The sequence below is a fragment of the Urocitellus parryii genome, chromosome 7 (genome assembly GCF_045843805.1).
Source record: "Urocitellus parryii isolate mUroPar1 chromosome 7, mUroPar1.hap1, whole genome shotgun sequence".
NCBI lineage: Eukaryota > Metazoa > Chordata > Mammalia > Rodentia > Sciuridae > Urocitellus > Urocitellus parryii.
In genome coordinates this window covers 145,984,971-145,999,317 of record NC_135537.1, presented here as the reverse complement: position 1 = coordinate 145,999,317, position 14,347 = coordinate 145,984,971, and the positions used below count along the sequence as shown (strand labels likewise).

Here is a 14,347-nt window from a genome sequence, read left to right as displayed (position 1 = left end):
ACACATTTACCTTCTTTCCTTAGCAATAAAGTAGAAAGAATGACAGTTTAGGACTTGAATCCTGGCTTTTATCATTAGCCAATATTTCCTAGAAATGATAACTAAAATCACTAGCACTTATTGGAAACTCATTACATGTCAGATATACTTAAATGCAATAAGTTCTGATATTACCCCATTTTATAGATGTGGAAACTAAGTGCCAGAGAGGCAAAGTTATATACCCAAGGTGATAATCATGAAAAATGGGGAAGGAGGTTTAATAAAAATGCAGAGTATTTGAATTCCAAAGGTGGTAGTTTTAATTAAAAGCTTCAGGTACCCTGTCAGTAAAACTAATTAAGAAGCTTTAAATAAAATTCTAAATGCCAAGTGTCCTGTACATGAATACATAGATATATACAGGTATCTTTGAGTGGCTTTTCATCTGGGTTCTGCAAAGTAGCTTGTGCCCTTGGATATAGGAGACAGCTTGTAACAAAGTGACTTGAAGGATCCTGCCAGGTGTGGTGGTCCTGCCAGATCTGTCTTATTGCCTCAAGCTGACACATTTTCCTCTGCCTCTTGTTCTAAGCAGCAGACCTGTTTGGACTGTAAGAAAAATTTCTGCATGACCTGTTCAAGCCAAGAGGGGAATGGGCCCCGCCTCTGCCTTCTCTGCCAACGGTTCCGAGCCACAGCCTTTCAGCGGGAAGAGCTCATGAAGATGAAGGTGAAGGACCTGAGGGACTACCTCAGCCTCCATGACATCTCTACTGAAATGTGCCGGGAGAAAGAAGAGCTGGTATTCTTGGTGCTTGGCCAGCAGCCTGTAATCTCCGAGGAGGACAGGACTCATGTCCCAACCTTGTCCCCGGACTTTCCTGAGCAGCAGGCCTTCCTGACCCAGCCTCATGCCAGCACAGTACCTCCTACCTCACCCAGCCTCCCTTCTTCACCTACACAAGCCACCTCTGTTCCTCCTGCTCAGGAAAGTCAGCAGGTATGAGCCCGTATATGGTCCTGCCTCTCTGTTTACTGATGCAGGAAATATTGATTTCTGGACATCAGACTTGTGTTTGGGGTTTCTTCAGGGATGATGTGCATGGCACCATGTTTTGTGGTTTTTGTTTTTAATAGATATTATCCTAGTCAGACATTTAAAAAAATCATTGTTCCACAGATATTTTGAAGAACTATTCATTAGTTCACCATTAGCTCTGTAAATTTAGTTCTATTCATATTTGCGCTCCAATTTACCTTTGGTCTTCTATAGCCAGATTGGGGACTCATTCCATGGTAACCATCACAAGGCATATAGGAGAAAAGGACTCTAAGCAGGGAAGGAGGAGTTTCCTTGCTACTTTCCTGGTCACTGTGGTGTCCTTATCTCATGGGCCTGGAAATGGTAAGTTAAGGGTAGCACATTGACTGAACTGTGAGCTGGGCATGGGGAGTGCAGAAATGAGTGATCTCTATCCTCAACCAGCCCCTGAAAGAGAGAGGAGGATAGACCAATTCTTGGATTCTAGTGCAGCCAGTGGACTTAATTAATCCTAGTGTTAGGAGTAGTGGTGTCACACAGATCTACAGAAGTACTTTAGTGACCCTGATATCTATATGGGCAGTGGGAGATCAGGACTTAAATCTGGCTTCCACATTCTTTTTTTTTTTTTTGGCTGGGGATTGCTAGGTATTGAACCTAGGGTCTTGTGTTTGCTAAGCATGCACTCTATCACTGAAGTATCTCCCAGCCCCCTATCCACTTTTGTTCCTGACTCCTTGGTCACCTTGGAAAAACTTGCAACAATGACATGGGATCAGCAATCCCAATCCCCTTTTGATTTTGCCAGGATGGAGGAAGGCTTGAGTAGTGTGAAACCATGTCTAAAGAGCTTTGAGCTTCAGGACTGGTATGGTGCTAGCACTGTCCTTTCTCACATGTGACATAAAGTTGCCTCTTGTTATGATCACCTCCTTTGCCAAGACTGGGCACTCTTATTCAGCTCTTGACAGGCACTGAGGCATAAAGGCCAATGTGATCGCATAATTTAACTGCAGTAAAATCGTTTAACTCTCTAGTTGGCTTGAGCATGTTTTTCTCCCCAGCTGGACTTTAACTCTTTCCAAAGCTTTTGGTATGCTAGACAGGTTTCACCTCTTGCAATATGTTCCTCTTTTTACTCAGGTTTTGGAGCACTTCTCTCTGTTTAAGGGAAACAAGGAGAGGAACTTGAGGAATTATTTTTTTAGCGAGGGTGGGGAGTTACTGGGGATTGAACCCATGGGTATTTAACCACTGAGCCACATCTCCATTTTTTATTTTTTATTTTGAGACAGGGTCTTGCTGAGTTGCTTAGGGCCTCACTAGGTTGCTGAGACTGGCTTTGAACTTCAGATCCTCATGTCTCAGCCTCTTGAGTAGCTGGAATTACAGGTGACACCACTACACCCAGCTTCAGGTGGATATCTATTTTTTTATTTTTTAAAATTTTATTTTATTTTTATTTTTTGATATCAGGAATTGAAACCCAGGGGCACTCAACCACTGAACAAATCCCCAGAGTTAGTTACTTTGGTAGATTTTTTAATGAAATATTATAAGGTTTTTGTCATTAACCAGAAATTTCCAGATGGCATCCACAGGTCACAACTGCATACTGGTTGTTATTGAGTACTTTTCCAGAGGACCTGAGTGTCAACTCACTTTCCTTGTCCTGATGAAGTCTACATTCTACATTTAGCAAGCAGGGCAGACAGGCATGGCCAAGTTAGGCACCCTATGCAAGGCTATTAGTTGAGTCTACAAGTGAGCTGTGCTCAGAATGCAAATCTTCTCATATTATTTGCTCCACTAGGGTTCTGTCCTTTACATTTAGTGCCGTAGTGACAGTTGCTAGGGAAGGAAAAGTCTGCAATAAACAGTGGACAGATATGAGTCGTGGATTTTGATTTAGCCAGTGGGCAACGTGGCAATACAGGAGCATGCTTTGTGGCATGAGGTCCAGTTTCTCTTTCTAGGAAACAAAGGACATACAAAAGCTGTCCACCAAGGAACAGGCTAGACTCTGAAACAGACTCAAGAGAATGATGGACACCATGTCTACATAAGTTAAGAGAGCTGGAGATGTAGCCAGGCATGGTAGCACACACCTGTAAATGCAGTGGCTGAGGCAGGAGGATCGAAGTTCAAAGCCAGCCTCAGCAACTTAGTAAGGTGCAAAGCAACTCAGTGAGACCCTGTCTCTAAATAAAATACAAAGTAGGACTGGGAATGTGGCTCAGTGGCCAAGTGCCCCTGAATTCAGTACCCAGAAAAAGAAAACTGGAGCTGTGGATGTTGTTTGGGATTCATCCCTATACACATGTAGGTTCTTATCGTCACCTGGCATATTGAATTGTTTTCATTTCCACAGTAGTTTGACTCTTTTGATAAGTGGCTAGGCCAGTGGGTGAATTTGGTTTCCCAAATTTTCCCTTTGTTGGTACTCTGAGGGTCTGATTGAAAGGCTCTGAGCTCATACCAGACCCATTTCCTGGAAGCAGCAGGGAGTGAAGAGGATCTAGTTAGGGATTTGTGGTATAAATAGTGATGGAACAGAAAGCTCAGAGCTGTAACTACTGTTTGGCAAACCCTCCCCTAGAGTAGCACCTAGGAGGCTCTTTTTGGGGAGCTAGAATTCTGAGTATTATGAAACTCTGCAAGCCTAGGCATTTGTCTTCTGTAGTCTTAGGTTGGTAGATTTGTAGATTCATTAAACGATGTTTGAACAGGTTTTGAGACACTCTTAGTATGCCCTGCTGGTTGAAGCACATTTTGAAGATGCGAGAGCAGTGACCAGGCTGGAGACAAGGACTAGAGTGGTGAGGATCTAGGCACTGTTCCCTCAGGTTCCATTGAGGAAGCCAGGGAGATTTAGTATGAAGGAGGAAGAGATTTTATGAGCCGTTTGGAAAAACAGTGGCCATTGTTCTGAGGGACAGAACAAGGGGCATTGGGTGAAAGTTGTGGAGAGGGAAATTTTGGATCAGTGTCAGGAGCAAACTTGGTGGTAGGGAGAGAGCAGTTCAGCAGTGGGATGGACACAGTGATTATGTTCAGGCTGATAGTAAATTGTGAGTGGGGGCCATTGCCATCTTGGTCGTGGGTAGAATTCACTAACACATTCTTATTCTGGAGGGCAGCTGTGTGTCTACAGAAATCTGTATAGTTTTCTCTGAGTGACAGGTTTGGTGTAGAGAACAGGCATTTGTGACACTGTTGTGGGAAGTTTGGTCTCTGGGGGATATGGGAATACATTTTGGACATGTGAGCTGGAAAGAGTCTCATGCTATGCAAATTTCCTGGACATCTCTGTGGATGTGATGGCACCTTTCTCTTCCCACAGGCCAATGGCCATGTGTCTCAGGACCAAGAGGAGCCTGTCTACCTGGAGAGCACAGCCAGAGCACCTACCGAGGATGAGACCCAGGTGGGGCCTCTACTCCGGTCTGCACCTTTGCCTTTGCTCTTTCACTGGTATTCTTGGGATGCTCTTAAGAGCCTTTTAGCCGACTCCGAGGTGGAGAGAGAAGAAACCAGTCTGTGATATGATGGTCCTCAGGTTTTGTTCTCAGGGGAGTTTAGTGCTAGCATTCCATATGAACCTTTGGTGCTGTCAGTATGTGAGTAAGCAGGGATGAGGTCACAGTGGAGACTGGAGCCTTGTGGCCCATTATGTTCCCGGTCTTTTGACTTTCTAAGAGCTGCCAGAGGGTAGGCTATAGGTGCTACTGTAAAAACCTAGTTGTTCTTTTCTTTTGCGTTCTCACACAGTAGCCATTGTCAGGAGGAGAGGGTCAGATAATGAGGAGTTAAGGCCAAGGCCAGTCCAGACAGCACAGCTGTCAGGGCCAAGAACCATGATTGAGGATGTGTATGGCCTCTTCCAGAGGCAAGCAGTTCTCTCCCAGGCAGAGAGACAGGCGAGCACCATGCTTGGGGGTTTCATGCGCTGCCACATTTGATCTTCATACGAACCTTGTATGGTAGCACTGCTTTATCTATTTTGTGGAGGGGCATACAGGCCCAGAGGAGAGAAGCAGCTTGCCAGGAATTATTTAACATTTAGATAGCAGAGGGGTCAGATCAGAATTAGGGCCGTCTGACTCAAGACCGTGCTCCCTGTATATGTTATACTTCATAGTTGTTTTGTGGCTACCTGCACCTGGGCACAGATCTGTGAGTCAGGAAGAGACTCTAGTTCAGTTTGCAGTGCAAAGGCCCATCCCAGGCATTCCTTTGTCTCTGTTGTTCCTACTCTTCTTGAGGTCCATCACCAAAATGCAGTGCAATGAGTGAGTTGGGGTCCTTGAAGAAAGGTGCTTGGAGGAAGTAAGAGCTGAACCCCTCCATCTCATCTTTGCCATTTCAGTCCATTGACTCTGAGGACAGCTTTGTCCCAGGCCGGCGGGCCTCTCTGTCTGACCTGACCCACCTGGAAGACATTGAAGGCCTGACGGTGCGGCAGCTGAAAGAGATCCTGGCTCGAAACTTTGTCAACTACAAGGGCTGCTGTGAGAAGTGGGAGCTGATGGAGAGAGTGACACGGCTGTACAAGGATCAGAAAGGACTCCAGCACTTGGGTGAGGGCTGTCTGGGTGGCAGCTACACAGAGCTCTAGGGTGTTTGCTATCACCCCAAAACATGATGGCATGACCTGATTCAGTTGCATGCTTTTAAGCTGAGGAGGAAGGCCACTTAAATTTGTACCATCTAATCATAGCTGTCACCTGTGGTTAAGTGCCAAGACTTGGTTCATATTGTACACACTTGTTTCATCCTCAAAGCAACCTGAGCAGGGAGGGGGATTATTGGCATTACCCCCTTATTGTGGAGCTCAGGTTTGAATGGAGGATTTTCTAGTCTAAGCCCATGCCTTTCCTGCCATACGTTGCCTCCTCCATACTCACCCCTACTCCAGCAACACATGCATATTTGGGAGATTAGGAAGTGAATCTCAGCAACCACAGTGGGAGAACATATCTGTTCTGCCAGCACTTGGGCCATACCTTTTGTTCATTTCCCAAAGCATTTGACATGACATCATTTTCAGGAGTTATCTAGTACAATATCTTAGTATGTGGTTGAGTCTGGGGAAATATTTAATGCCACACTGATTTCATGGTAGGTATTTTTTTAATACCTACCTACAGAAGAGAAAGGTGTTTGGCTGTTTTGAAGTCAATATTTCCCCCCAATTTTTCACCATCAAACCCTCACCTTCCTTCCCATTCCCAGCTGATACAGTTCCTACAGAGCTTTATTTGATTCCTTGCATAACAGTGGTTGAAGCCAGATGTCAGGCTCTCTTCTAATAAATTCAAATGGCAAAAATTCATCAGAGTTAAGAGACATCTAAGTACTCACCTGGTTGCAGACTGAGACCTACTGACATGGTGTCTCAGTTTTCTCTGAGATTCTCTCAAGTCTCCCTAGAGTTGCAAGGACCTGGGGAGTAGAATAATGACTGCATGTGAGAACTTTATCCAGAACCCATGACTGAATGAAACAGCCAGATTCTTGGTTCTTTTTTTTTTTTTTTTTTTTACTTGAATGCTGAATTCAAAGGCAATAGGAAAGGATGCGGCATATTTAGAGTGTCCTTCAGGGGGTTTTGCTCCTGCAGACTAATGGAGGACCTTCTTCTAAGAGTAGAGCAGATGCACCAGCAGGAGCTCTGTGGGAGTTCTCAGCATGCAGTGAAGGAGGAGGGCAAGTGTCTGTGCAGACTTTTGACAGGCCTGGTTCCCAGCAGGGAAGTGGCTAGAGTCAGAAATGACATGAGGGTGGTGGGCGACTTCCCTTGTGCCATCACACCATCACATATTTAGACATCTTTCTCTTTCCTTTTCAGTGTGTGGTGCTGAGGACCAAAACGGTATGTAGTTGTTTCTTTTTGGAAATGGGCTTAGGCTCCTACTGATTCTGTCCTCCTCCCATCTTCAACCCTAATCCCTTTTGACATTCTTAAAAATTATGAGCATATGGGTTTCCAAAGAGAGGGTGTGTGGAAATTCACTGGGGTTTCTCAGCATCTTTAGAAATGCTCATCCTCCTGTCCTCTGGGAAGAAAGCAGAGTGACAGTGTGCCCAGGGGCAGATTGATCTTCACAGCTCTGGGCTGCCTTTTTGCCACAGTCCTGCTCAGTTTGTTTTTTCCTAATTCTGTGTTTCCACTCAGTTGTGGTCTAGGTGGGAAAGTCACTTGAGATGTGTACCAGCTTCTGGTACCAACCAAAGAGAAAGGGTGGTGAACTGAAGGAGCTATTTGTATGGGGCTGGGCAGTAGTCAGCTGCTGTGGAAAGAGCAGGATTGGAGTCACCTGGAGTGCTCTCTGAGCACAAGGTGCATCTCCCACCTCAACTGCTGTAACCCACCGGTGTGTTGAGGTCCACCAGTGGTAGGGCTCCAGGATACACTCTTGACAATCCAGGAAGTATTCTAAACTGTGTTACATCATTTTGAAAGCCTCAAAATGAGTTGTGAGTTCCTTCCCAAGAAAACAGTCTCAGAGTAGTGTTGTGGTCTGCAAAGCATTTTAAACCTTTTTCAGAGCACTGCCCAAATTTGTTAATTAGTAAAATGGCCTTTTGCTCAGAATGGAGCAGGGAGTTGAGCTTTTCTGTTTCCTGAACTGTCTGGAGGCTGGGTTCGTCCCTCACTTGGTGCCTGCCTTTTTTTTTTCCCCCTGTTCCCTGGGAGAATGCTGAGGACTGGGTTGATGAATTTATTGTTGCTCCTGAAAAAAGGAAAAAGTAACTGAAGTTCTACAAAGTGATCCTGTAGATCTTGAGATTTGTAGGCCTTCCAAACCTTCCCTGTTAGGGCAACAGCCCCTCAAGAGAAATAAATAGGTTTTACTCCCATTCACAGCTACCTACCTCCTAGGGGAGATCTTTCTTGACTTTATGACTTGTTCAGAGAAGAGAAAAAGAAACTTTAGAAGCAATAGATTGAGAGACTGCCCCTGTGGAATGGTGAAGCCCCATATAACAGTGACTGGTATGAAACTACTTCTCTGTTTATGGTGACCCAGTTCAGGTGCAGTTTAAGACATGCTAGAAATAGCCGGAGTTTTGAACATGAAGATTTTTTTGTTTATGCAGCTGAACTAGTATACTGGACATGCTTACCATATCCTACCACTGGCACAAGGCAGTTAGCATTTGCTGAGAACTCTGTGCACTGGGCAGTTAATACTGTCTCAGTAGTCTCTACCCACAGAGCACTTATCCAGAAGGCTATACTGGCAATGAGCAGCTGTGGGACCCGCCTGCCTGGGTTTGAATCTTGGCTCATCCAGTTAGTAGCTGTGTGCTCTTGGGCAGTCACTTAACTCTAGCCTCAGTTGCCTTATGTATAAAATGAGAAAAGTAAGTTTACCTACTTCATAGTTCCTGTGAGGATTCAGTGGGTTAATACATGCAAAGTTCTTTGGAGCCTGTTGCACATTAGACATTTGGTCAAGGTGAGCTTCTTCGATTCCCTTGGGAGACATTTTTTTATAAGACATTTCGAGAATATCTACTGAGTGACTTGTGATTTGGGGTTTCAAAGATGAATACGAAGCCTCAGCACATAGCAAATGCTAAGTATATGATTGTGGAAATTGAGTATGTTAAATTAAATCTACTTAAGTCTCCTTGGGGGAGACTGATAAGTAGGCAAACCAAAAATAGAATACAATGTGAATAGCAGTCAGGGGGCCAGAAGAAAATTTTGTGGGACTGGCACAGAGTGGGGAGTGGTAAACTGCTGAGCTCCTGCATCAGGAATTCTCCTCAGAAAGCTAGTTTATGGGATAGCACAGGAGGCCCCCATGATCTTTAACTTCCTTAAATTGGGAATGTGTTTATAGGTAAGCCTCATGGTTCCTAATGCACCATTCATTACAATTCTGCTTATGTCTAAACTTCCTGAACCAGTTTTGTCTTTTTTTTAAAGAGAGAGAGAGAGAGAGAGAGAATGCGAGTGCACTAGAGAGAGAAGAAAGAGAGAGCAAGGGAGAGCGAAAGCAAGGGAGGGAGACAGAGAGAGAGAGAGCAAGAGAGGGGGCTCCGGCAGGAGGGAGTTTTTTTTTTTTTTTTAGAGAGTGAGAGAGGAGAGAGAGAGAATTTTTAATATTTATTTTTAGTTCTCGGTGGACACAACATCTTTGTTGGTATGTGGTGCTGAGGATCGAACCCTGGCCGCACGCATGCCAGGCGAGCGCGCTACCGCTTGAGCCACATCCCCAGCCCCCCAGTTTTGTCTTTTCTGCATATTCTACCTCAGGAGCTAATGAGTCCAAGTACCCCTCACTCACCATATTACACCCTCAGTTGTCTCATTTTGTAGGGTGGGGGATACCAGGGATTGAACTCAGAGTCACTTGACCACTAAGTCACATCCCTAGACCTGTTTTGCATTTTATTTAGAGACAGTGTCTCACTGAGTTGCTTAGTGCCTCACTTTTGCTGAAGCTGGCTTTGAATTTGTGATCCTCCTATCTCAGCCTCCTGAGCTAATGGGGTTACAGGCATGTGCCACCAGCCCGGCTTATCTAATTTCTTTTAAGCTTTGAGGACTTTGCCCTAGTTTCCATGCTCTGGCTGTATTTTTTCCACAGTACTATCTTCAAATCTATAGTCTTGGGAGGAGGTATGGATTAAACAAGCAACTGGGATTAGTTGCTAAGTTTTCTGGAAGGAGCTCTATTTTGAGGGAAGTGTGTGAATTTGGGGGATTTCATTTTGCCAATTTTCTCCCACCTCTGTCCTCTGACTTCCCAAACACACTGAAATAATTTCTGAGACAATCTGAGACAATGGATACTCTGTTCACTTTTTCCTCTGCCCATTTCCTGCACTGTGTGTTTGTACAGGGGGAGCAATGCCGTCTGGACTGGAGGAGAACCTGTGTAAGATCTGCATGGACTCACCCATTGACTGTGTTCTGCTGGAGTGTGGCCACATGGTAACCTGTACCAAATGTGGCAAGCGCATGAATGAATGTCCCATCTGCCGGCAATATGTGATCCGAGCTGTTCACGTCTTCCGGTCCTAAGGGCTGGCACCGGCTTCTTCAGTGCCTTACAGGGATATAGCCCAGGGTATCTGGGCTCAGGGTTGGTCAGCTTGCAGAGGGGCAGGCTAACAGGAAATTTTGTAGTGTTCCCAAGACCAGGGCAAGCAAAGATGCCATGTTATACCTCGGCATGCTTGTCTTGCCATAGGGGTGCACCTCTTGGCTGGCAGAGCCCCCGAGGCCAGTGGGAACTGGTACAAATCACATGGGTGAGTGCCTGCATTAGTGATCTTGGGTGATGGTAGTAACTGATGAACAGAGGACTTTCCAGAACTTGGACCATGTCTTCCTTCCTGAGAACCTAGACACATTTTCACCCTTCCTCCTGTATCCCACCAGTCAGAAGTCCTCCTAGATCCAGCACATTTGGATTTAAACTTCTGGTCTCTCTGGCTTTCTGTGCTTTAACATACCTGTCTTTTGCTATACTGCCTAAAATCCGTTTGTTTCTTTGGACCAAAAATGTGTTAGTTTATGTGGTTAAGACCAACAGTGGTACTTAGGACAGAATTTGGATCAGTAAACTTACCTCTGGTGAGAAAATTCTATAGGAAAATGTTATAGAAAATTTTCGATTTGTGAAGTCACTTCCTTAAGGGTTGGGATTGGGAGCTATCAATCTCCTAACCTGATCTAGGGAGCCAACAAAACATCTGACTCCCAAACAGCTGGGAAATCTAGTCTAGTCTTTGTGTGCAAGGGATGGTGCATGGATACTCTATTGCTTCCTCTTTGGGGGCTTGACCTTGCAACATCCTGAACTTCAGATTATGAGGAAGGGGACGCATTTGGTGGAGGCAGTGGCTTTCTTCTTAACTTTGGCTTCTGATCCTCTTCCTACAGACAGGACTGTTAACCATTTCAATGAAATTTCTCCCTTTCCCACTGAGGTTTTAAACTTGGTCTCACCCAAGGCATAGACAGGCTCAGGCAAAGATCGTTGCTCTCCTCTAGCCAGACTTCTCATGAAGTTCCTGGAAAAATACATGTAAGAGCACCTAACTAAACAGCTGGAAGTCCCTGCTTTAATTTCCTTTCTCATTCTGTAGATTTGGGAACAGCATTATCTGGACCATTTATGAAGGGCCATGTAATGAGTAGGTAATGTTTTTGAGCCCTCCGACTGTTTTTTATACCCCTGAATGAGCTGGAGAAGCACAAAAGAGCACAGAACACGCCTGCTGTCAGAACTGTGTGCGCCCATTACCAACAGATAAAACACACTCGGAATACCCAAGGGCCTTGGCAGAATCTCCCCTCTCCCAATATGCTGCAGCTGAGGTCCGAGACTAGAACCAATCAATTGTGATTCTGGAAGGCAGAGGAAAACTTCTAAGGGGACCTATTATCTTAGAAAGTTTTTTTTATCATCAACCACTAAACACCTTAAGAGGTGTAGTTGGCAATGTTATTCTGGGCCACTCGACTCAACCTTATACCAAGTCAGAATAATCGGGCCACAGTTGGCATCAGATTTTCCTGTCAAGACTCTGCCTTTCACCTTTCTGCTGAATAGTTAGTACTGTAGTTTATAATGCCTACCAGTTTATCAAAGGGATTGATTCAGCTTCCTCAATTCCACTGTGAAACAGATCTGTGTATGCAACTCAGTTAGATCTAGCAATAACTTCAAGGCTCTCCCTCCTTTCTCTGCTGAGGCCTCATCTCCCCTACCTCCCAACTTTCCTCCTAGATAGACAGGAACTGAAAATAACATACTGGTGGCTGGTTGGTGACCTCAGTAAGAATTGGAACTGGTGCCACTCAGTTTTAAAAATAAGAACTTGCCTTTAAATCTCATCTTTTGGTGAAGGTTTCCATTGGGGAAAAAAGATGTCAAACAACCGATTTGTTTTTGTATTGTCTTTATTATTACACCAAATAAAAGTTGGGAATTCTAAGATCCCATTCCAGTTCATATTTAACCCAGGTAGAAAACCTGCTATTTTATCCTTGAGCCTCCCCTTTTGTCCCTCATGGATCCTTGGTCTTAATTATCACAGCAACATCTAATTCCTCTAGTTATTCTGTGGATTTTGCTGTGATTGCTGAGATTTCAGTCAAGACTTGTTTTAAAAGACTTGGACAGCTGACTGGTTCATAATACCTTGGAATAGTTGGATCCAAACTAATAAGAATAAGCTGTACAGGAATTAGTGCTCAATATATATTGTATAAATTTGTTGAAATCTCTTGGATGTGAATGTTACTTCAAGTGGCTTATATTAAGATTCTCAGACTCACTTGGGTGTTAAAGCAAACCCAAATGTGTATTTTTTGTTACAGAGCTCTGCTTTATAATTTTGTAATAAAGTTTCAACATAGATGCCTGTTGGATCTGGTGTGAGGATGCCAGAGGTCTGCTAGATTATTGACAAACTGATAAACTACAGGTAAATCCAAGGCTATGTGCACAAGGTATGCTCTTGAGAGATTATTTTTTGAAATGTTGGGCCATGGGACCTTGGTCAGTATCCCTGCTCAGAAGCAGTATGTGGAAGAGGCCATAAAACAGCTGGGAAAGGAGAAGAAGCTGTGGTAGGGAAAGGATGAATCCCTAGACTAAACGTGAAGAAGCACCAAATGAGTTCAGATATTTACAGTAATCTAGTTAGTATTGCTAAGCATTCAAGATCTAGGTAGAAAGGAATTGAGGACAGCCAGTGTAGCCAGTAAAAGTCTTCAGGTTACCCTGGCAGGTGTATGGTAGCTTTTGGGTACAGTCGTGGTATGGCTGAAACGGCTCAGAAAAGATGGGCCCAGCTTCAAGGGTAGACTGTGTGTGCATAGTCCTGCACATTCTTTCCTAACCAACTGCCCAGGGGGAGGAGAGTGCAGCCCTTGGGAGAGTAGGGTGATGTGGATACATGTCCTGTGGTTGAAGACAGAAGAGGAGGGAGACTGGCTCAGAGGAAGGTTTGAGGCTGAGGCACATCATTTGGTAACAGTGCTGTGGACGGTACCCAGTGGTGACTTCTACCTGTTGCCAGCCAGCAGCATCTAAAGAACAGCTGAAAAGGGGGCAGGTGGCCAGTGGCCTGGGGAGGTTTAACATGGTGATGATTAGGGTCAGGTAGAAATAAAGGATATAAGATTGTATATACAGTTTAATCTGTGCAGCAACGAAAAAGATGCACCCAAGACTGGAAGGAAACATACAAAAGACTGATGAAGGTAAATTGAAGCTGATATCCAGGAAGGCAGAGAAGGGTCAAGGGCTGAGCTTGTGGCTAAGATCATGGCCTGTGGCTGGGAGGCTGCCCCGAGGATGAAAAGTCAGTGCCTTTGGCAGAACTCGGAGGGAAGCTTTGTTCTGTCCTTGCCCACTTGCTTGGCCTGAGGCTGGAAATCTATGCAGGCCATTGCTCAGAGCAGCAGCTTTGTGTCCATAGGACAGACTAGGGTGTCTTAGTCCCAATACTGAAGCCAGACTGAAGGGTGCCAGTTCAAAAACATGAGGTGTCCTTTCCTAGCAAGGACAGCACCTGCACCACCTCCCTGCCTTCCAGGTGGAAATCAAGGTCACATCCAAGCTGGCCTGTAAGAGGCCTGACTGGCAGCCTCCCATACCTTAGCTGAGTACATGGGGCAGGGGGGTGTGGCCCTCTATCTTACAAGTTCAGATGCTCATGTGTTTAAAAGGGTAAATCCAATTCAGGAGGTAGACAAACAAGCCTGCTAATGCAATAAGGAAAAAGAGCTCATTCTCATGAGGTGGCAAGACTGAGACAGAAGCCACACAGAATATATAACCACACAGAATCCTGATAAGCCTGCAGTCAGAGCAAGGAGAGTTTAAACAGGCAGGCATAGTTGTGGGTTCTGCAGTTAAAAGCCCTCCTGGCCACACAAACCAAAGGTGACATTCCCAACTCTACATATTGTGTGCCACATTCTGACATGTATCTAAGGTCACTGACAGCCACCCTGTGATTTAGGAGCAATGAATTTCCCCATTCTATAGGAATTGGTGCTCAGATGGTTAACTTGCTAAGGTTATAGCTATTAAATTTCAGGACTGTCTATACCTGTCCATTGTGGTGGTCACTACTGACTTGTGGCCATTTGAATTAAAAGAACTTCAGTTCCTAAGTTATGCTAGCCACTTTTTTTGGAGGGTGGGTACTGGGGATTGAACTCAGATGCTTTACCACTGAGCCACATCATGACCCTTATTATTTTTTGAGACAAGGTCTCACTAAGTTAGGACCTCACTGAGTTAAGGCTGGCCTTGAACTTGTGATTCTCCTGCCTTAGCC

General features: G+C 44.8%; 1 protein-coding gene across 3 annotated transcripts in view; it reads left to right on the top strand.

Moving 5' to 3' along the window:
- Positions 1-13,714, top strand: part of Rffl (ring finger and FYVE like domain containing E3 ubiquitin protein ligase) — a 67,433-nt gene extending 53,719 nt beyond the window's left edge. For 2 of the 3 annotated variants that reach the window (XM_026411884.2, XM_026411886.2), the window contains exons 3-7: positions 578-982; positions 4,368-4,451; positions 5,394-5,604; positions 6,876-6,899; positions 9,886-13,714. In XM_026411884.2, coding sequence (XP_026267669.2) covers positions 578-982; positions 4,368-4,451; positions 5,394-5,604; positions 6,876-6,899; positions 9,886-10,067 — 906 coding nt within the window. In that variant the 3' untranslated portion in view covers positions 10,068-13,714. The remainder of the gene's footprint in view (positions 1-577; positions 983-4,367; positions 4,452-5,393; positions 5,605-6,875; positions 6,900-9,885) is intronic. The other variant, XM_026411885.2, reaches the window with a different exon arrangement.
- Positions 13,715-14,347: the final 633 nt, after the last annotated feature.